General features: G+C 49.6%; 1 protein-coding gene across 1 annotated transcript; it reads left to right on the top strand.

Annotated features, from left to right (window-relative positions):
• Window positions 1-1098: 1098 nt before the first annotated feature.
• Mab21l3 (mab-21 like 3) lies at window positions 1099-21222 on the top strand. The gene is made up of 6 exons (XM_059264924.1): window positions 1099-1350; window positions 10061-10201; window positions 12216-12507; window positions 15912-16090; window positions 16751-16945; window positions 20753-21222. The coding sequence occupies exons 1-6, from the start codon at window positions 1102-1104 to the stop codon at window positions 20984-20986; spliced, it is 1290 nt and encodes a 429-aa protein (XP_059120907.1). The 5' UTR covers window positions 1099-1101; the 3' UTR covers window positions 20987-21222.
• Window positions 21223-23781: the final 2559 nt, after the last annotated feature.

The following is a 23781-nucleotide window of genomic DNA, read 5'->3' as shown; positions in this document are numbered from 1 at the left end:
GGTCTTGGATTGGCAGATGGAGCCCTGAGAAGGCAGCCGAACACCTAGGAGAAGGAGGTGGGTGGGGTCTGATGCGGCTCTCACCTGGAGCTGTCTGGGAGGATATGCAAATCCGGGGCCACAGGAGAGAGTAGAAAGGCTGGATTGGCTGAGGTTGAAGAGCGCTGAGGAGGTTGGTTTGGGCAGCCGCCTGCCTGGAAGCCTTGATCAGATTTGAGCTGGGCTGTCAGTCCTTCGGATCACAGACAGTAGACTGGGAAATTTACCAGTTTCGGGAAGATCAGGCTGCTGAGATTTTCTCACCCTGTACTAAGGCTATCCCCAGCCAGTCAGACTGGGAACTTACTGTCTGTACTGTTGTCCAGGATGAGTTTTACTGGTAAAACTCATGTGTCCTAGACTCTTAAGGGGCCTGTTTATACTGATTTTATTTTGAATGTCAGCCATCAGGTGGGACGAAGAAATCACATTCTAAGGTCAGCAGGTGAGAGGCAGGACTCTGCCCTACTTTTCTCTGCATGTATGTGCCTGTTTGTAAGCCTGCCTCATATGTGTGTGTGTGTGTGTGTGTGTGTGTGTGTGTGTGTGTCTCCCCTGTCTCTGTCTCTATGTGTCTGCCTGCTTCTCTCTCTCTCTCTCTCTCTCTCTCTCTCTCTCTCTCTCTCTCTCTCTCTCTCTCTCTTTCTGTGTGTGTGTGTGTGTGTGTGTGTGTGTGTGTGTGTGTGTGTGTGTGTAAGCTTGCCTCTGTACACATGAGTGTATCTGTGAGCTCATGCTTTTCCAAATGTTGGTCCTGGCCCTCATCTGATGGACAAGGCTTGTGTCGGGCATGATGGTGAGAAACCAGAAGACTTGTTTGCAATTTCTTATTTGTTTAGGGTAAGGAAGTAAATCAATTGCAGAATTTTCTGGATTGGAGGGCAGGGGATATTTACTGTCAACAGGATAAGGACAAGGAGATGTAAAGATACTGGTCACCAAGGTGCACCTGGCATCAGAACAAGAGGATAAAAAAGACAGGGTGACTAATACCAGGGAACACCAGGTGGGCTCCAGCTCATTCCCATCAAGCCTCCTTTCTAATCTATCATTCCCTGAAAGATGGCAGACGGATTCTCTCAAGTTGGAAAGGAAAACTGCAGTGAGCAGGCGCGAAGAGGCCAAGTCTCTGGTCCATGCTCACAATTCCAGAGAAGTTTCATCCAGAGAGTAACGTTGCTGGGAAAGCTGCCTACCAGTTTTGTCCTCCATCGTGAAAAGAAGCAGAAGGTTGCTGCTATCCTGGGGACGGACCAAGAAGCCATGAAGTCTCTTCCAGAGGGAGACTTACAAGATTACCTGCTGAGTAAGGTGAGCCAGGGCCTGCCTCTCCTGGGCACGCCCTCTTCCTCTCCACCCCACTGACACTGGTCCAGAAGGATTCCCCTGCTTCTGGAGATCATAAGATGGTTCTCTGAAACACAGGACCACTAGCCTCAGCATGCTGAGGAAGTTTACCCAGCCAGGTCTTTTCTCTGAGGTTCTAGTGCCCAAAGAATGCTGGGTACAAAATACAGAACAGATCTCTGGCTCTGTCCATTGCTGACACTTATGCGGACAATTAGTCTATCCAAGGCTCAGACTTCTTTTCCATCAAATGAGGGTCTGCATGGGGTCACTGGGAAATGACCGGCCAGGCACAGGCACAATGACACATACCTGTGACGCCAGCATTTGAGAGGTAGAGGCAGGAGATCAGAAGTGGAAGGTACCCTGGACTACATGAGACCTTGCCTCAAAAAAACAAACAAACAAACAACAAATGAACTTATGACAAGGCTTTTAAAAACTGCAAAACTGATCATTTTAAAAAATACTATTTGGGAGCTGGAGAGATAGCTCATCGTTTAAAAGCATTAGCTGCAGTCCCAGAGGACCCAGGTTTGATTCCCAGCTTCCACATGGTGGCTCACAACCATCTGTAATTCCACTTCTAGGGGATCTAACACCCTTTTCAGTCCTCTAAGGGCACCAGGCACACTTGTGGTGCACAGATATATGTGCAGGCAAAACACTCATACACGTAAAATAAAAATAAAAACACAAATCTTTAAAGGATATCACTTCGTTTGTAAGCTAGGCATGGTGGTGCACACTTTTAGTCCCAGCACTCAGGAGTCAGAGGCAGGCAGATCTCTGTAAATTCAAGGCCAGCCTGGTCTACAGAGTAGGTCCCTGACCAGCCTGGACTACATAGTGACACCTTGTCTCAAGGGGAAAAAAAACAAAAAACAAAAAAAGAAAGACAGAAAAAAAAGGAGTGGGAGAGAAAGGGGCTAGTTTATTTCAATCTTAGGCTCTTTTGATGTCAGACTTTGTAGGGACCTTAAATATTATTGAATTTAAGATGTTCCAGTGTTCCACTTCCACATGAAGCTTCTAAGGCATGCAGTTAATGTTTAAACGAAAAGGTTTAAGCTGAGAGGTAGGGACTGGTCTCTGGCTTTCATGCCTTTATATGTAAACAGAGCAAAGATTGTTATCACAGTGAGATATGAGTGCACTTTTTTAGACAAAACCATCATGGGAAGGTCTGCGTGTATAAAAAACAATAGCGAACAAAATGACTTCCCATTACGCCTCTACACAGGAGTAGTGTTGACTGGCATCTTCCTAGGGTCCTGTGTTTTCTGGAAAAACAATATTCCGACTTTCTTAGCTTGGCATTCAAGTGATTTCACCTGCCCCATACTCTGACCCTCTGTCTCTGGGCATACCCACCAGCAGAAATCATAAATGGTATTCCCGATCTGCAATCCAGCCCGGGCTCATGCATGGTCTGTTTGGTCTATAGAGCATTTTCTAAAGTTTTCTTTCACAGACATTTCAAAATACTGAGACTTTGCATAGGAATCTGGATTTCTGTCTCCTATGGGGATTAAAGAATCAGGGTACATGGCAAGCGCAGGTCCTCTGTCTGGCCTGGAAATCATGGCTTGAATGTTTGTTAGAATGTGTACCAGCCAGGAGGCTGGAGCCTGGCCTTCAGTCTGACAGAGCTCCGTCCCTTGTCCCTGAAGGTGGGCCAGCCTCCACATCTGCCTCATAAGAGCTATGTCCTAAACAGACTTCAGGCCTAGTCTCTCTCTCTCTCTCTCTCTCTCTCTCTCTCTCTCTCTCTCTCTCTCTCTCTCTCTCTCTCTCATTTTAATCCTTCTCACGCAGCTCAGAGTTGGCAAAAAGGCTCCCCTAACTAACACCGGGGCATAGACCACTCTTGTCACCCTGAACTCTGGAGCTGATCCTGTTCATTGATTATATACACTGGCTCCTCCCAGCATGGCTTTAGTTGCTGACTTACACACTGGAAGGTTTCACTTCTTCCACCTTCTTAGAGGGCCCAACAGTGTCCTGGATACATTCCTTTCCTTCCACATTGCCAGAGCATCTTGCACAGATGTGGTCTGAATCCCTTCGGAGTTCACTGAAGATGAGGAAAAACACTGCAGGGTGCTGAGAGGTCTGGGTGCAGGTAACACTTATGTAGCCACCAGCCAACCTCCATTTCTAGAGGAAGAGAGAGCTTGTAGAGATGAAAGGCTTTGGCTAGGGTCCGGGGGGCTCTATGGTGAAGGTACTGAGGTCTCAGCAGAGCTGGTTGGGCCCAGAGGCCGTGTCTCCTCTGCTACAATCCTCTTGTCTCACACGCACACAGAACCTCCGCTGATGTCAAATCCAGCTCTGTGGTTTGGAGGAGCTCAAGCCCTGAGGTGTGGTCTGCTAAATGGGACAGAAATGCTGTGCGTGCCCGAGGGATGGCCGGCCACACCTACAGACTCTGTTCTTAACGCCCCCGGAAGAAGGGGACGTTCTGTGCACAGTCATTGAGTACACAGCGGACCCCAGGGCTGCATGGAAAGAGAGCCTTGCAGAGCGAAAGGAAGGGCCTCAGCTCTGACGGGAGAAGTGGTCCACAGAAAGAGGAAAGGAGATGAGGCCTTGGAGGATGTGTTAGGTTTCCATAAATGAAGAAGGCAAGTGCAGGAGGAAACCCAATTTACCCACCCACCCCATTGGAGAGGGGATTTGTATTCAGCTACCCTTTCTTTTAGGGAAGCAGAATTCCAGGTAGCAAATATGACCCGCCTATAACTTAACTAACTCTGGTGTAAGTTGCCTCCTGAGCCTCAAATTCCCCATCTGTAAAATGGGAGCCATCATTGAATGGTGAAGGAGGCTCCGGTACTCCTGTTCATACGAAGTGCCCAGTACCCTGGAAGGACTGAGTAACCCCAGCTCCACATGCTGCTGCTGCTGCTGCTGCTGCTGCATTTGGAGTCACCAATACCAGGTGGTCCAGGCAGTCCTCATGGAATTGAGTAGAGCTGTTTCCCCTGTGTCTGTCAATAAGTTTATGGCTCCCTCCCTTTAAACTGGCAGCTTCTAGAGGGCAGGGAAGGTACCTGTCTTGTTTTAACCCATTATTGGACTAAAAGCAATTCCAAGGTTAACAGCCCAACTTTCTGTTGTCTGGGAGGAAGTTCTCGGCCATTTCTTCCTCCCTGTCCTCCACCTGGGCAATGCTCATGTAGATAGACCACCTGTCCCTGGGTGCAGCCGGGCCCCGTACAACTTTTCCCGCAAGCCGCTTAATTGGCCCTCCACGGAGTTCAAGGAAGAGGGTTGCAACACCCATGAGTCAGCACGGTGTTGTTACAGGGAACAGTCTTGAATTCCCAATAATTTATATTTGAAACAGTAAATTATTCACAAACCTGAACTATTAATAGCAGCAAATGACTTGTGGTCCAACAATAGCCCAGAGGCTCTGGCTGGGAAAGAGGGGAGGGAGCCTAGGATGAGACAGGGACGTGTGGGGAAGCACATAGACACACCTGGAGAGGGAGGCCCTGGGCAAAGCTACCGCATGAAGGCGTCATCTGCTGCCCTGGGTGACCTTGGAGCATCCAGCCCTGTGTGTGCCTGGTTGATTCAACGTGGCTGGGCTCGGCCACACCCACAAAGGCAGCCCTTGAAAAGGAGAATGGACCCTTTTTGATTCGTTGAGTTTATCAGCAGAAGAGGAGAGTGAAAACTGGATAGGGCCCCAAGATCAAGCTTGGATTGAGTTACGCTTTGAGTCCATTTTCTTCAATGATCCCATTTTCCCCTTAGGTTTATTTTCAAGCCTTTCTTTGCTGAAATGCATTTGGGGATGAGACTGTATTGCTGGCCTGTTAACATTTGAGAGACTAGAAAGGAAAGGGATTCTGAGATTGGGCGTGGAGGGGCCTGTACTTGTGGTAAAGCATCCAAAATCACTTTTACCAAAATCTCTCTGCAATGGAACCCAGGCCGCATCTGCATCTCTTCATTTCCTCACCCAGAGCTTCAATCCTCTTGTTCTGTTTCTCTGGGTTCAGTCAAGATAAGTGGAGGGCAATAGTCAGGCGGGGAAGGTCAGGGTCTAGGTTGGGGATGCAACCTAAGACCTGGCCTGGGAACCCCAGCAGGAGCGTTTGGGGGCTGTGGGTTGCTCAGTGATGCCGTCGTGCTAAGAGCCTGTCGCTGCACGTGTGGCCAATAATGTGGGAGCAGGGCAGATATCACATGATGAAAATTGTTCCCAGCTTCAGCATCCTGGGCACTTCAGGGACAGATCTGCCTGGGGCTCTTCACTGTCTGGCCCCTGCTATGTTACCCTAGTATCCTTAGGGGATGTAAGAACCATCCATAGTACCCACAAAATGGCAGCTCCAGACTTGCTGTTTCGTGAGCCCTGACTCCAGACTGAAAGTCTTTTCTATCTAGGTCCAGGAAGAAGATGAGGGGTAGGTTCTACTCACAGCACTCCTGTCCTTGAGGGCGTGGCAGAGAGTGCTGGAAAATGGCATTGGAAACCCCACGCATGTCGTCTAGTTCTACTTCTAATTGCCGGTGTGACAGAGGAGAGCCACTTGTTGCTCTGGTACTCTATTCGGTGACACCAGATAAGATGATTTCTGAAGCTGAAATAACTCTAAGATGCTAAGTTTAAGGCACCCAAGTGTAAGACGTGATGGAAGAATTTGTAGTCTGAGCTTCCAGGCAGCCTAGTTCTCCGTTCTGACTTCCACGTCTGTAGATCAGAACACACGAGGATGATGAGCTAAGCGAAGGATAATGAGAGCGATTACAGGTGCCTTCCAGGGTGTGTTCAGACTTGTTCTGCCCAGTCACTGTCCAGTCCGTGGTCAAGTTCACTCATGGAGAAGGATTTTGGTTCCGAGGAAAGCTGTTCCTTGGGTTGTTTTGCCGCCCCCACGCCCACCCCAGTGCCGATACTGTAATGGAGGTTTTCTTAGTGTGCTGGTGAGGTTTCTGTCACCTCGACACAAGCTTGAGTTGAGTTGAGTTGCTGTTGTTTTGTTTTTCCAGACAGGGTTTCTCTGTTTATCCCTGACTGCCCTGGAACTGGCTCCATAGACCAGGCTGGCTTCAAACTCAGAGATCCGCCTGCCTCTGCCTCCCGAGTGCTGGGATTGAAGGTGTGCGCCACCACTGCCTGGCCTAGTTAGAGTCATTTTGAAGAGGGAACATTGATTGAGAAAATGCCTCCCTCAGATTGGCTTGTAGGCAAGTCTGTGGGGGCATTTTCTTGATTAATGACTGGTGTGGGAGGGTGCAGCCCACGGTGGGCAGAACTACCCCTGGGCAGGTGGTCCAGGGTTGTATAAGAAAGATAGCTGAGCAAGCTGTGGAGAGCAAGGCAGTAAGCAGCACCTCTCCAAGGTCTTTGCTCCGTCCCCTGCCTTGACTTCCCTGGTGCAGGAATATGATTGGAACGTGTAAGCCAAATATACACTTTCCTCCTCCAAGTTGTTTTTGGTCCATGTTGTATCATAGCAATAGAAGCAATTTAGGACACTTAGCTTATTAATGTGTGTGTGTGTGTGTGTGTGTGTGTGTGTGTGTGTGTGTGTGTGTCCATTGGGTTTTTCATATTCAAATTCTGTGGAATCATATCCATAAACTTAAAGATTCGGGGACTTTGGGGTTATAAGCCTTGGCCCTCCATGCTTTCTGAGAACTTGGCTACTCAATGACATGTCCTCACAGCCATTCTGACTGCAGTGCTCTATCTACCTCGTCAGAACATCTTGCATGGCTTCTTCTTCTTTTTCTTTTTTTTCGGGTTTTCAAGACAAGGTTTCTCTGTGTAGTTGTGGTGCCTGTCCTGGATCTCGCTCTGTAGCCCAGGCTGGCCTCGAACTCACAGAGATCTGCCTGGCTCTATCTCCCGAGTGCTGAGACTAAAGGTGTGCACCACCACCACCTGGCAACTTGCATGGCTTCTTTATTGTGAGACTTGTAAATGAGTCTATATAATTTCCCCCACTGCACTTATTTAGCAGATTCGTCCCTGTTCAGTGCCCTGTAATCTACCAGCCTGGCTATATGCATTCCATCCTCAGGCTGGAAAATCCAACTCAACCGCCAAAACCCCACCTCCAGCTTCCACCCCTCCAACTGAGCACCTCAGCCTGACTGGAGGGTTAAGAGGTGCTTCGGGCATCTTACAACTGAGTCCACAAACACTCCAACAACCTCATGGGCCTCACCATGGCTACAACTCCATCTTTACACAAGTACCCAAGCCACCCCTCATCCCTCATCCCTTGGGAGCTGGTCTAGTCCATTACCTGAAGCCTGGCACCTGCCACCTCTCCGGCTTCTTGTTGCATATTGCCTCGTCTCCTACCCTGTGAAGAAAATACATAGACTTCGAGCAGGAAATCTCTCCAATTCCCAACACCCCTCCCTTTCCCCTTCCTCTCCTGCTCCCCTTCTGAAGCAATGTGGTGGGGATTTGCATGACATTTTCCTGCTGGGAAATCCCTCCTCATTGTGTAGGTCTCTTCCTCCTGAACTGACACGTGTCCCTCCATGTTTAAACATGCCTAAGCCCATGTGTCAGTTTGAGAGAATCTGCTGCTGGCCCTGCCCGTTTTGTCTAATTTGTTTGCTGCCACGGTCAAGCTTCTTGAGAAGTGGTGACCCTTTGTCCTCATGAATTTGTCCCCATTCGTTCCACTGTTCTGGTTGGGAAACTCTACAGACACTTGGGGGGGGGCACTGGTACTGGTCTCTCCCTTTATTCTCAGGACCTGCCACCTTACATATGCATGTTGAGACAAGGTCCCACGTGTCCCAGGACTTGCTGAGAAGCCACAAATGGTCTTCCTGCTTCCACTTCCAAAGCACCAGGACTGTAGGCCTGCACACCATGCTCAGTTTCTGTACGGCTGGAGGTGGAACCCAGGGCTTCATGCACATCAGCAAGCATTCACTCTGCCGGAGCCAGATCCCTAGCCCCCTGGTTGACTTCCTCCACCCTTACCTTCTGCCTCCAGGAAGGACCCTTGGCCTCCAGTTTAGACAACTGTCCTTTTGCGGGGCATCCACAGTATCCTATGGCCGTCTTTCCCAGCATCTCACTGTGACAGTTTTAATCCATCTTCCATTGACAGTCTATCTGTAAACCTCTTGCCATGCAGTACAGAGTTCAGCAAGAAGTGGGCGTTTGAAAGCTGGCCAAATGGAGTTGAATCAGACACAGGGGAAGTCCTGTCTGTGGGGACCTTTAACCAAAGGTTTCCAAAAGCGCTCTCCTTTATTTTTGGCATCTTGAACTTCCTGCCCTTCTGTGATCACCTCCTGTCTTCCACTTGCAGTCTAGGAGATGTAGAGCCCCCGCAGGGCACAGCCATTCCAAGAGGGTCCCTCACCCCCATCATCCATAGTGAGGTGGGCATTACAGGCATGGAAATGGGGGAGCGGCTGCCAGTGGCAAAAGCCAACTGTTGAACTGCAGATCCGGCTGCCGTAGTCAGGGTCAAGCAGGACCCATGGACTTTCAAGAGACTGTTTTGTGTATTTGATGTTTCCAATGAGATTCTCAGGTCTGCAGAGTTAGGGCCTCATTTTCTGTCTCTGGCTACTCAGCGTCGTGTTGGGCATCTGGACAATACAAGTCTGTTTTCCAAAGACAGTACTTTACATGGAATTGTCAAAGAGGTCTCTGCATGCAGATTAGGGATCTCCTCTCTGCTCTATCAGTAGAACCCCCACACTTTTCCGTGACGGAGCCCCCACACTTGCATTCTCTTTCAGATGGTTTCTCCAACGCTTTGAGTGCATAGTCATGTCTGTCTGCTTTGGTCCTGTGGCCCGGCAGGAAGCTGTAACCTGCACAAAGTGAATGTAGATAGATAGCTATCAATGGGCTGACTCTGTGTGGGCTATGAAACCTGTGCAGATAGGTAGGCGTGGTCTCAGCCTTGCATTCTGTCTCTGTATGGGATGACTCTGTAGGAGGCTCCCAGGTGCCTAGGGCGACGAATGACTTAGCATTGGTCAAACATCTTGGGCTTGGCATTTTATTACCTGGCTGTTTGGAGTAGTTTTGGAATCTGCTTTCCATAGCTCTCTCTATGACTCACTCAAATGTCACCTTCTCTGACCTCCCTATCTGAAATAGCCACACTTTATCCCCTGGTCTTTACCCAAGCTCAGTGTTCCCTATGGCACTTGTCAAAACAAGTATGTATGGCGTTACAGTCTGCACGCCCAACCATGTGTTTCCAACCAGAGGGACTGTACATCTTGTCTGATTTGTTGCTAAGTTTTTTGAGGCGGGGACTTTTGTGGCCCATGCTGGCCTTGAACTCACTGCAGAGCCAGGGCTGGTCCTGAACTTCAGATGTTCCTGCCTCTACCTCCCGTGTGCTGGGATTACAGGTGTATGTCACAATGCCCCCCCCCCCGCACCCCCCTGGCCTTTGCTGTTGCCTTGATTGTTGTTATGTCCCCAGACTCTGCCCAGGAGTAAGTCCTGGATAGATTGAGGGACTGCACCTGTCCAGAAGGAAGCCAGCGTCATTTTGATCCCTGTCATACTTAAGCAGTTCAACTCCCTTGGAATCCCGGGAGGCAAGATTTTTGCTTTGAACCTGGGTCGGACGTCACTGTGCCTTTGTCTTGTCGCCTGGGCCGGTGCCTCGGGCCCTGTAACTGTTTTGCTGACCCCCCTCACACCCAGGTGGACCTGAGGCGCCAGCAGATTTCTCAGAGTGTGGAGGAGGTGCAGAAAGTTATCCACTGTCTGACGGCGGAGATCAGCCACCAGGACAGTCGATTCCAAGCGGTGCCTGCCTCTGACACGTACAATGACAGCATTAAGGTAAGCAGGCCCCTCTGAGGTGCTCCAGGATGCATCCAAACCCTTGGGTGGGAGGGACTCCATGTATGAGAGGTGCTTATCCCACTGAGAACATAGTACTGCCCAGGAACAGAAATCTTCTGCCACCGCAAACATGGTAGAGTGAGCTGGAGGTGGAGCCAGGTTCTGAATTCTCCAAGACGGCTCCCAGTCACACTCCAGCGATCAAGGCCACACTGCCTCCTCACATAGTGCCAGCCTGTAGGGACATTCTCAATCAAATTACCACAGATTCACGTCAAATCTGAGACCAGCCTGGGATACAGGAGAACTAGAAGAAAGAAAGAAATGAAGAAAGAAAGAAAGAAAGAAAGAAAGAAAGAAAGAAAGAAAGAAAGAAAGGAAGGAAGAAAGGAAAGAAAGAGGGGGGAGGAAGGAAGGAGGGAAGGGAGAAAACGCATAAAATGACTTCAATTTTCATCTTGAACTAAAATCAATAAGCATTTATTGAACACCATTTGTAGTTTTAGTCTTTATTTGACGCTGTTGGGGATGTGGGTGTAGGTAGATGTTTCTGTACCTGTTCAGGTGTGTGTTCCATGTGTGTGGATTTGCTCATGGAGGCCAGAAGTCAAGGTTCTTCCTCAGTGGCTCCCCACCTTATGCTCTGAGACAGGGTCTCTCGCTGAACTGGAGTGCACCGATTCAGTTGTATTGGATAGTCAACAAGTCCTAGGGATCCCCCTGTCTCTGCCTCCCTAGTGCTATGATTACTGGCATGCAAGCACACGCCTGACTTTTTTTGTGGGTGCTGGTGATCGGAACTCAGGTTCTCATGCTTGTGTGGCAAGCAGTGTGTGCTCAGCCATCTGTCCAGCCCCACCACTGTGCTCTTGAGCTCATGTGCAAGTGGATTAAAATTCATTTGGAGTTTAGGCGTTTGTCCCCCCCTAGTTAATCCAGCCTCTGGACGCCAGAAGTCACATGGTACCCTCACCTAAGCCATCAAATGTTCTCTGAAAATGGGGCGGGGTCAGCTGAATTGGTCAGTGCCCAGACCAGGGGACAAAAGCTCACTATTGCTGGACTTCCCATAACCTTCTTCAAAGAAAACGTGGCTGAATGAACAAGAGGGTGCTAGGAGTCACCAGGGCACAGCCAGAGTTCAGGGTCCCTCCGGCAGATCTGCATGGCCAACGGGTGTGTTGTGTCCTTTGCAGCCTGTGCCTGCCTGCTCAGCATGCTTTCTTCCTGGCCACTGCTTAACTGGTTCCTGGAGAGTGGGAGTGGGTGGATTCACATCCATTTTTCCATTAAACACAGAATCAACTCAATGGCTCCCATTGTCCAGACAGACAGGCTTTCATTTCACCTTTGATTCTGTGAGGGTTAGTCATTTGTACTGACCCTGGGTCATTGTGACAGGCAAAAAGAAAGGGTGGCACTTCAAGGTTCTGTCACCTTCTCTTTCATGTCAGAACGTTCAGCTGTCCCAGGACACTCATTCCTGATGCAGAACTAGTGTGGGGTAGAACCGCTGCCGAACAAGCTACCAAAAGAATTCAATTAAAATCTCCGCGCTTCCACTTGCTGGCAGTGCCCTGGGGGTGATCCACAAGCCCCTCTGCGCCTTAAGCTGCTCACTGGGGAAGTGGTATCGTAGGTACCCTCTTGGACTTCGGAGATGGAAGAGGCGCAGCCAGATCGTGTGTGTGGCTCAGTGGATATATTTCCCTTCCCTTTCTTCTCCCCTAAACTCCAGGTCCCTCCAGAGTTCCGGGTTTTCTTCAGCCTTAACTTGTGGCCTCACGAAGCCCTGAACTCCTGAGTCACTCTGTCTGCCGCAGCCTCAAATGGGTTAGTGGTAAAACAGAACCGTAGTGCTCAGCAATCCGGGTCTCTTTCTGTACACCTCATCACATTGCTGGGGCTTGAACGGCCACTTGAGCTGCCTGGCTGGAGAGGTCAGCACCCTCTGCCTGTCACCTCCCCCGTGACAGGAACTCAGCTCCTGTCTCTCCTTTTCTAACCGCAGGTTTTGGCTCCCAGACTGTTCCATGTCACAGTTCCTCTGAAAGGCCTCGCGGGATACAAGGGGGCCCGCACACAGCGCTGGCGGTACTACAATCTGCAGGGCACCAAGCTCACCTGCCCTTTGCGGGACCCCGAGGGTCTACAGCAGTGGCTGGAGACTGAGCAGTTCATGAAGACCCTGTGGCAGTGGCACCAGGCAGACGTGAACATAGAGGGGGACATCGTGCCTGCCAAAGTCCTCCAGGTGTTCCGGGCGCTGGTGGAAAACGCAGTGAGAACCTGCCACCTCTCGGGTGAGCTGGTCACGGGAAGGTGAAAGGGGAGTGGTAACCAGTCACCTTTTGCATTGTGGTGATGGGGGGGGGGGGTGACCTGCTAATCTGTTAATGAAATCCCCAAGGCAGGGATTCATTCTCAGGAAACACTTCCGAGACTTAGAAATTACAGCCCTGACGAACACACCTCAGGCTGTGGGTTTTGTGCCCTGCCCCAACCTCAACATTACATATTTAAAGCAGCAAACTGCTCACCCTCTACCCTACCCCCCCCAAGACCTTGGTTATCAGCACATTTCTGTGCAACACAGAGCATCTGAGTGAACACAGGGTGTGGAGGCTGCATGCTGGGAAAGCACCCACCTGCTACAGCAGAAGCCCAGCAGCCTTAGGACCCACTCACCTCAACAACTGCAAACAGAAGAGCCATAGTAGAGGGTGACATGAATAAACGCACACACATCTACACATGTGCACATGTGGAAAAACTGGCTTAATTACAGAAGTAGTTCTAAACCAGGAAAGACAAATGGTGAGCTGATCAACAGAAATAATAATACACAAAGCAAAACAGACAGAAAAAAAAAAAGGAAGGAAGAAAAGAAAAACCAACGTCACAGAAACAGGAATCTTGGGGGAAGAATATAAATGATTTTTTTTTTTTAAAAAAAAGGAAAATATAGATTTAAAAAATTCTAGCAGATTGCCAAGGCATGGTTGCTGGTACATGCCTGTAATTCCAGCACTGAAAAGCTGAGGCAGGAGGATTACTACAAGTTTGAGGCCCAGCCCGAGTTTACAGAGTGAGACCCTGTCTTATAAAATTAAACAATCAACAATCGGGACCAGAGAAAGGCACATGGTTAAGAAGGTGGCTGTGCTTGCAAAGGACCTGAGTTCAGTTCCCAGCACCAGACTCAGGGGAATCCTAACCACTTGTAACTCCAGCTCCAGGGGATCTGACACCCACTGCTGACCTCCCTGGGTACTGCATGCATATGTGCATACGTACAGTCACATACACACCATGTAATTAAAATAAAATAAATCTAAACCAAAACAACAATGGCAAAGGATCCCCAAAACAATAAAAACATATTAAAAACGCCCAGCAGATGAACAGCTATGTGAAGTGTGAGAAGTTGTGAAGTGTGAGAAGTGTGTTCCTGCTGGGTGTAGGGTGGGTCAGGTGAAGCAGGCATTTTCATGTTGTTCTTGGGAGCAGAAAATCAGTGTTTCATTTTTAGAGGGCCATTAGTCCATTATTTATTTTTATAATGTGCTGACTTGGCAATTAAACAAATAAACTTTTGCAGACACACAAAGAAATATGGCCAAGAATGTCTTCTGCCCTGGGTTTCAAAATAGTAACCAACTAGAAAAAAAAAAATCTAAATGACTATCTAAGAAAATGGGCCCAGTAAATGATGGTGCCTTGGCCTGGCAGACTGTGTGCAGCCTCAGCGGAGTGAGACATACACAGGCACACACACGTATTATGAAAATTACACAGGCTGCCGAACTCAAATGATGCGTTTGTAAATGTTTGCTTGTCCAAACAGAACAACTCTGAAAGTCTCCAGCCTGGTCACATCTCATAGATGTTTACTTGTGTGGATTATTTAATTCTGAGACACTCTGAGACTGGGGTAACATGCAGCTTAGTTGGCAGAATATTTGCCTGGCATGTGTAACACCCGGGATTCGATCCCCAGCCATGCATACATCAGACACGTGGGTGCACACCTCTGATCCTTGCATTCTGCCAGGTGGAGACAGGAGGACCAGAAATTCAAGGTCATCCTCTGCTGGATCAAAAGTTCAAGGCCAGCCTGGGATACAGGAAACTTTGTCAAAAAATGGAAAGACTGAGACAGATAAGTCACTAGCTGAGGGTCACACACCAGAGCCGCCTGCATCTGCAGAAGTAAGGTGTGGGCCAGGCTAGCTCCAGGTTCAGTCACTCCTAACCCTTGGAAAAGATCTGCTAGAGAAAGGAGAGATGGGTGAGTCCAGCTGGGCCAGACCTGTGAGGAGGTTTCAGTAAACAAAGCTGAAGTAACACTCCGTATCCTAGCCTTGTCCGGGCTGCTCTGGTGAAATGTAAACTCTCAGCCGTCATAGCTCAGAATAGCATGCTTTCCTCCGAGCAGCCAAACACAGTTAAAAGCTTCAAATTTTCTCCTAAGAAGGGCAGAGTGAGATGACAGACCTTAGGTCAAGACACTCTCGTTCTTATCTGTAAGGAAGCCAAGCAAAGAGAAACACCCAGGTGCTGGGGCTGGAGAGATGACTCAGTGGTTAGAGGCGTTTGCTGCTCTTGTAGAGGAACTGGGGTTCAGTTCCCAGCACCCTGTCTGTAACATCAGTTCCAGGGACTCTGATACTGTCTTCATGCCTCTGCAGGCTGCTGCATGCACGTGGTGAACATGAAATCATGCAGGTGCTCAGATACATACATACATACATACATACATACATACATATATACAATAATAACAACAACAATAATAATAATCTGTTGTTTAATAAAGAGGAGCCCTTTGGCAATAAAGGCAGGCTGGCTCATGAGCTGGAAAACTCACCGCACACACTTATTTCCTCTTCTCTGCCTGCTTGGTAAATGAAATAATGGGAAACCTCTCCCACTCACCTGACCCTTTCCAGCTCAGCTATAACATGCTCAGAGGGGCTTCACGATCGGATGGACTCAGGATGAGAAATACATCTGGGTGAAGCCGGCTCCTGAGATGGATGGTAGAAGCAAACACCATCTGTTGAGACTGATTCAGATGAAACAGGCTAGTAGGACTCCCCTGGAAGGGACGTGGGTGAGGTAGGGTCAGAGCCACCCTTCAGCAAAATCCTGACGTCAGAGTGAAGACCTCTGCCCTTACTCTCGTCTGCCTTCCTCCCAAACCGGCGTCGAGGTGATGTGGACGTGTTAGATGGCGTCTCAGGAGCCAATATGATCCTTTTCTGTCTTTTCCCACGACTCCCCTTCTTGAACCTCCCGAAAGGAATCTATCACTTTAAATGGAAACCCTCTGGGCTCGGATTATAGCTCAGAGGTATTGTGATGAGCTTGTGTGAAGCCCTGGGTTCTATCTCCTGACACACACACACACACACACACACACACACACACACACACACACACACCCCGCACACACATCCTACAATAACATGTGCTGGAAAGCTTTGTTGAAGGAGGAGCGAAAGGAAAGAGCCCACTGACCATGAGCTTTCCCGGCCAGGCTGTGACAAGCTGACTGTCTGGTGCCAACAGAGCTGACACTGTGTGACAGACACCCCGACAGCTGTCCACAGTGTCTGCTCACTCGTTCCCGCCCTGCCCTGCTGCTTGTGTGTAAAGCAAAGGCTTTCTCTTATCAAGGGTCTCTCTGGTTGGTTCCCATCAGGCAAGGTCAGTGTGCTAGCAAACCGAGCTGCTGTTTGGGTTGCCGTGGAAACGTCCACAGGCCAGGTGGAGCTCGAGCTGGCCCCTACTGTGGAGATCCCCACCGCCTGGTCCGAGAAAGCCCAGTGGCCTAGGTGTCTGAAGCGGTGGCCTTCCCCAGAGAGAGTGGAGTGCATCAAGGTATGGGTGACCAGACGGGGCTCGTTCTGTGGAGGGCTGACAGCTTTGCCGATCTCATTACTGACCATGTGACGGCTTACTGTGGGGGGCCGGGAGTGGGGGCATGTTCCCTTAGAGCTGCTGTTCCAACGTGTCTGCTGCCCCCCTCCCCGCCCCCCACCCGCTCCCCCAGTGGCAGCATCACCCATGAGCTTGTCAGAAAAGCAAGTTTCCTATCAGAAACCCTGGGCCTGCAGAATGAGCATGGGGCAGAGCCCAGTGACCTAGGTGAAGGCTGAAAAGTCCTCAACGGCTCTGACAGGGGCAGAAGCAGCTGCCTTAAAGTGGCCTGAGCCTCACCCTGCTCCCTGCGTGGACTCATGGTGCCTTGTGTTTCTCCACGCTGCCCTTTAGGCCTCTATGTTTTGCCATCCACATGTGAGTGAGAATATTCAATATGTGTTTGTCTTTTTCTGCATTGCTGCCCGTTACACATTATACTCTAATTCCGTCCATGTTCCTGTGAATGGCTGGATTTGATCCTTTTTATCGGCTGAATAATATTCCATCGCATAGACATACCATCTGCTGTGGGCCATGGGTCCTTCAAGCTATGCGAGCTGCTCTCTACTTTAGCCTGAATTGTGTTTCTCATGTTCCCAATCCTTTTGTCTTTTTCAGTCATTTGGGTTCAACTTGGTGGCCCGGTCCAGTTATCACTGGCAGCTGAGTTTCCCCCAGGCAGAACAGGTGCTGTTTGAACAGTTGGATGAGGATGGGGGCTGCCGCAGGCGATGCTTTCAGGTCCTGAGGCAGCTGAAGGAGGATGTGTGGTGTCCCGGGCAGAGGCCAGTCATCACCACCCACCACCTGCAGGTGAGCACCGGGTGTGGTGGGGGGAGTCAGGGCAGCCGTCTCTAGGTGGGTCCCAGTGTGTGATGGGATCAGGATGGGGCCGTGGGAACCGTTTTCAATCCCAGGGTTTCCACACTGCATGCTTTTCTGCTCGTGGTGACACATAAACCCCAGCTGTGTGTCCCACACCTGCCGGGGGTGATAGCGACTTGGCTTTCTTCCCTCCCTTCCTGACTTCCCTTTTCTTCTCCTCTTCTCTCTTTTCCCTTCTTGTTTGATGTGACATTAGGGATGGTTTATTGTATGGATTAACACCTTGTATCACGTAGTATTTGTGAGGTGTGGAATAGTAACTGGAGACACACAGACCATCCACCACGTAAAGCCCCGGCGATCGGTGTTTCTCCTCAGATGTTTATTCTGTCTTCTGGTTGGGGGCTTTGAACTCTTCCAGTTATTTCAAAACCGAAAGAATTGCTGTCAACCGCAGCAGGCCCCTGCTGCGCTGGTGAGTTTTAAACTATCCCTCCTGGGGTTTTTGCGTTCCACCCCACCCTCCTTTGTCCCTCTGTCCTCACCGTATTTATGCACACGTGACCAGGAGCACACAGTGTCTGTCCTCCCCTTCCTTTCTTATCTCACTCAGCAGAAGCTCCTCCATTTCCTCCATGTTGCTGTGCATGGCAGGATTTCACTCGTTGTTTGGTGGCTGAGTGGTAGTCCACTGTGTCGGCCTACCACATCTTCTCTAGTCTTTTGTTGATGGACACCTCGGTTGGTCACTTTTTTTCTTGGCTATTGTGAATAATACTGCAGTAGCCGGAGTGTCGGTAGCTCTTTAATGTTCTAATTTCATTTCCTTGGTATGCATACCCAAATTTTAAGTTTCGTAGGAACCTCCCACCTGTTTTCCACAAAAGCTACACTAATTTATATGAGTGCCCCTGTCCTTACTGTCTTCTCACTTTACTCCATTTTGCTCTTTTTTGAGACAGGGTTTCTCTGTGTAGCCCTGGCTGTCCTGGAACTCACTCTGTTGACCAGGCTGGCCACAAACTCAGAGATCCGTGTGCCTCTGCCTCCCGAGTGCTGGGATTAAAGGCGTGTGTTCTCAATGCCCGGCTCATTTTTGTCTTTTTCACAACAGCCTGGTTGTTGTGTCTCACTGGTAAGGTGGCGTCTCACTGTGGTTTTGTCCTGCATTTCCCTGAAGACAGGGACTTAGATACTTGTCCATTTGTGCATTTTCTTTGGAGAAATGGCACTTGCTCTCACTTATCCACTTTTCATGGTGTCGTTTGTTCCTTTGCTGTTGAGCTGTGTGTGTTCTGACTATTGACCCCCTTAGGAGCACAGCTTGCTAACATTCCCTCACACTGCACCTCACCCTGGTGACTGCTCTGCAGTGCAGACGCCTCTGAGTTCAGTGTGTCCACAGCATCCGTTTTCCCCTTTGCTGTCTGTACTGTTGGGTCTTCTCTGAAAATTCTTTGCCTGTGCTAACACCACGAAGCATCACCCCGCTTTCTCTAGTTCCATAATTTCAGGCCTTGTATTTTAGCACCCAATCTATTTTGAGTTAATTTTGTATCATGTAAGAGGTGTGGTCATTTTCATTCTATGTGTGTGTGTGTGTGTGTGTGTGTGTGTTATTCTCTCTCTCTCTCTCTCTCTCTCTCTCTCTCTCTCACTCACTCTCTCTCCCTCCCTCCCTGCCTCCCCACTTTTCCCAGGTCCCCTTTAGTTGAAGAGATTATCCACTCTTTAAAATTTTAAATTATGTATTATTATTTTTTATTTATGTGTATGTGTCTATGTGAGTATATGCCACGTATGTGCAGGTGCCTGAGGAGGTCAGAAGAGGGTGCTGGGAACTGAACTCAGGTCCTCTGAATGGGCAGCAAGTGCTCTTCATTCATCCAGGACTTCAAAATCTTTTCAAATTGATGCTGTTATTTTTGATTGCTGTGTTTCGTTGCATATCCTAATTGGGTTTGGTGTGACATTTTTATACATGTGGAGAGGGTACGCCAAGCACGTCCACCTCCCTTTGCTCTGCCTCCTTTATCCCCGCCCCTTCCCCAGGTCCCAGTCCTCAGCACACCACTTCAGTTTCACCCTTCAGTTTCCACGCGTGAGGAGGACCGTGCCGTGTTTGTCTTTCTGCGTCTGGCACATTTGACTTTAACACGTGTCCTTCCATCTTGCTTCCAGCCATTTTGCTGTAGAGGACAGGGTTCCATTCTTTCTGGATGAACAGTCCTCCATTGTGTCTTTGTGCTCTGTGTGCCCTGGCCATCCACTCCCGGCGCTTGGGCTGGTTCCACATCGTTCTTGACACCTGTCTGTCGAAAAGGCCGGCCAGCAAGGCAGGGACCAAACCTCACAGAACATGTTACGAACTGCACCCTTAGCCAGGTGTGGTGGCGCTTTCCTTTAAGTCCAGCACTAAGGAGGCAGAAGCAGGAGGATGTCTGTGAATATGAGGCCAGCCTGGTCTACACAGCTCCAGGCCAGCCAGGGCTACAAAGTGAGACCCTGTTTTGTATCTTAGTTAACCAAGAGTGAGAGGAACTGTTATTTAGATAAAACAAACAAACAAAAATAATGAGGATTTATACTTAAAACAAAAAACAAAAAACAAAAAACAAAAAAAAAACCCTACAGATTGGCTGCTGGTAATTGGGATAGGCACACACAGGTTGACCTGCTGCCAAAGAGGATGAGATGTGTGGTGGAGAGGACAGTGGGAGGGGCATGAAGCTGAGTGGCAGGTCTGAGAGACCAATGAGCAGGAAGATGAGCGGGTTGGGTTGCGGATGCAGCCCCAGGCTGTGTCTGGCCCAGCTGACTGGATCAGCAGGTCTAGAAACAGAGCAGGTTTGTGGGAAAGGCCATGAGTTCAGTCTGGGCATGTTGAAATGGAGGTAACTTTCCAATACCCAAGACTAAGCAGGTCAGGAGCAGAGTCTGGGCTGGAGAAGGCGCGGGTGTGAGTCCTCCATCTTACTGAGCACCAGGCAGGGGAAGGGCAAGAGCAGAAGGGGCGGGCGGGTGGGGAGGGAGTGTCCTTAGAGACCCCAAGGCTAACAGACATTGGTGGGTGCAGAGCATTGGAGTAGCCGGGATGTGAGGAGAAAGCCTGGGAGAGCATTGTCTTAGAGGCCAGAAGAACAGTGGTTAGGGAGGGAGGGTGTGGCCAACTGTCTGACCCACTGAAAGTGAGAAGAGGTGAGGCAGAAAAAAGCCTGCCCTGCCACTGGAGCCCTGGAGATCTTGGGCTAGGAGAGCAACCTTCAGGATTAATGGCAGAAGACTCCCGACTGGAGTAGGTGGAGGCAAGGAATGAGTGAGAAGAGAGGAATTTAGCGGGGTGCCTGGACTTGCCAGAGGGGAGACCGCCATGGGAGAGCAGGAGGGCTATGACCCCATGCCAAGAGGCCGTCTGCAAAGAGGGGAATCGATCCTACAGGGCTCCTAGGAGGCAGAGACCCGTGAGAGCGGTGGATGCAGAGAGGGGAAGAGGAGGCTGCCATGTTGACAGATCTCTCCCATCCAGGAGACGAGGGCTTCCATGTTTCCTAATGCCGGGAGGCAGAGGGCCTCTGCTTGAAGCAGGGTATGACTCACTGGGAGAGTGTTGGTGGTCAAGGCGGCAGAGGAAAGGGAAAGAGAGTAACTGGGAGGTGTGAGCCAGCTAGGTAAGTCCCAGGCTCTGGTGAGGCAATGGGTCATGGATTCCTGGTGAATCCAGTTTTCCCAGGATGCCTTGCTCCTCCTCCCAGAGCCACGAAAACTCAACTTGTTCCCACCGTCTTTCATCCACAGACCGTGCTCTTCTGGACATGTGAGAAGTACCCACACCTCAAGGACTGGCAGGTCCCCCATCAAGCCCTCCTCCGCCTGGTGCGGAAGCTGCACAGATGTGTGAGCCAGCACTTTCTGAAACACTATTTTGTCCCCAAGAGCAACCTCCTGCAGTCAGCCAGCCCAAGTGAGCTGGATGCTGTGGCCCAGAAAGTGGCCTTCTTCCTCAAGAATCCACAGGTCCCTCTGCCCTGAGGTGGCCCAGGGAGTCCTTGCTCCATTCCTTCCTGCTGACCTTGTCCCCAGGGTGGTTCCTCTGCCAGCGCCTGGGACCCAATGCTAAGAGAAGGACCACCAATGACAGAGAAAAAGCAGGGCAGCAGCTCACTCATCAGAGGCAAATGCTCTTGCCCCAGGTCACGCAAGCATTTCACCTTCCCTACCTCTCTTGGGGACAGCTCTCATCCAGCTTCCCCAAGTGACCGATTGTCCTTGCTGAGGTTCTTATCGTTTGACAAGGGCAATGGAGATGGGCTCAGGGCGGGCCAGGGATTAGCCTGCTGCTGGAGAATGCTCAGACTGCCTGGACCAGGACCCACACACTGATGGACAGCCCACCCGGTGGCTGGTGTCCCTTCATGACTCTGACCTCCACCTCCAAGCAGTGGCCAGCAGTCCAGGCTCTGGAGCTGTTCTGATGTTCCCCTGTCAACTGTGCGGAGTCATTGTAAGAGTTAGCGCAGATCCAAGAGAAGGGTGCAGCTGGGACTCCACCTGTCACCCGACTCTAGTCACAGCCCTCTCTGCCACGATCAAGGCTAGAACTTGCTTCCACTTCGGGAATAAGCGCCATGCTTGACCTTGCGTGGACCACCTTCATGCCATTCACGTCTGGATGCCTTCCTTAGCTCAATCAGTTCACTCACTTGTGGACACGCAGATACTCGCTAGGTACTAAGGACACAGCAAAGAACAAGACAGACTCCCTGGAGAAGACAGGAAGTGAACAGCAGATCGCTGAACTCAGTCACTGCACATAGAAGGAAGTCTGCTAGAACAAGGTCACAGAGAGATCCCAAGGGAGAATGTGTGGACAGCTAAAAGGGGTCGTCATGGCGACCTCAGCAGGCTGGGGTGGGTAGACATGGGTCCCTGGCTGTGTAAAGCTGGGGAAATTGGTATTATTGTGTTCTGGGATCGAAGGTGCAGTGTTTACCTCTAACAGCACACTTCAGACGACGGCTCGGCGACAGCATCGGGAAGGACTCTGCGGCCCCTGCACCTCTCCATTCTGAAGTGCACTGAGGCCCACAGCATCACACATCTGCGCACTGTCTGGGATTCCAGGTGCTCTCAGAGAGAATGGCTTCTTTGGGTGTTTTCTTAACACTTCTCAGCTCCAGGGGATCCTTTATGGCCTTTGAACATGCTCCAGTAACAAATACGCTTAACAAAGCAATATTTCTAAAAGCACAACCCACAGATTTGGGGGCTTTGAAGGAACCTGTGTGCCAAGGACTGAACCCAAGCAAGGCCTTTGGCATGCTGAGCGTGTGCCTTGCCAACGAGCTAGGTTGACTTTATTTTGAGGCTGGATCTCACTAAGTTGCCCAGACTGGCTCTATTTTTTTATTAGTTTTTTTTATTAGAATATATGAATTATACATAACGATTGGTTCCATTGTGATATTTTCATGCATGTATGAAATGTTGTGTATGAATGTGTATGCATGTGTGTAAACCAATGACTTCAATAGGGTTCCGTCCAGGAATATGGGTAAGGGACTAGTTTGCAGGAGAACAGGCACCTTTACTGGTTACACCACTGGTTATACCTCTGTAGTCCCCAACAACCATTAACTGCTTATTAATCCCTGAGAGGGGAGGGGACTTGCAAGCATTTCCTGCCCATGATAGAATGCTGATGAGCCCGATCTTGTTTGAGTGACCACAGCCTCTGAGAGTTCAAGAGTACACTGGCCATATCATAGCTGAGGACAGCAGTCCACAACGCTCCACCCCGTCCATCAGCTCTTGCGTTCTTCCCCCATTCCATGACATTTCTCGAGTCTTGCAGGGGGTGACAAAGATGTCCCATTTAAGGTTGAGCATTCAGCAGCCACTGATTCTCAGCACTTTGGCCAGTTAGAGGTCTCATGTAGTCATTGTGACCACTGCAAAGAAGCTTCTCCAGCTACTGTTGACATCAGAACAAATCTATAAACACCAACACGGGTATGTTGAAGGCATTTTGGCAGACATATAATGTCCATTTCATAAAAACCAGCAGACGATTCCCCACCGGGGCCTATCATCTCTCCAGCCACGGGATTTTGCCTAGGTTTACAATCAAAGATGTGGATTCACTCCTAAGAAGCAGGCCTCATGTCCAGAAAGCTACTGATTACCCCATAACAGTCATGCCGCTATCACACCATGGGTAGAACTTGCCTGGAAGGTAGCACACGGGGTCTACAGTTGGGTCATACCATTTATGACAATGTCTCCAGAAGCCTGCAGAGCACTTTATAAACCAGTCATTAGGGAAGGAGCTTCCGGCCAGGTCCCAAGCTTAATTCTCTAAGTCCTGCAGACAGAGCATGGTGTCTTCAGCAACAGGGTCTCTCCATCTGGTTCTGGTGGGCATCCAAACAGTAATGGCAATAGGCGAGGCTGACTTTGAACTCTGTAACTCAGGCAAGCTTTGAATTTGCAATCCTCTTGTTCAGCTTCCCAAGTAGCTGGAATTATAGTCCTGTACCACTGCTTCTGATTTTGTTTTGGTTGAAAATCAATATTATGTTCTCAAAAGCACTGTAACCAAATGGTGGGATTCCCCAAGTTATCACACAGCAAATCATAGTTTTAAAAGGTTGAAACCTATCTTATTAAACTAACTGGATGACTGTTTTGGAAGCATGAAGTGATAAGCAAACCTGTGCTTTGTTTAATCACCAAGGCTTGGCTTCTTGTCGCCTTGTTTGCTGATCAGGGCAAACTTTTTTTTTTTTTTTTTTTTTTTTGAGAAAGCAGTTGTAATAAGGTTTTGT

Source organism: Peromyscus eremicus, chromosome 6 (assembly GCF_949786415.1).
Source record: "Peromyscus eremicus chromosome 6, PerEre_H2_v1, whole genome shotgun sequence".
Taxonomy (NCBI): Eukaryota; Metazoa; Chordata; class Mammalia; order Rodentia; family Cricetidae; genus Peromyscus; species Peromyscus eremicus.
The sequence above is the reverse complement of the archived record's forward strand: the minus strand, read 5'-3'. Positions and strand labels throughout refer to the sequence as shown.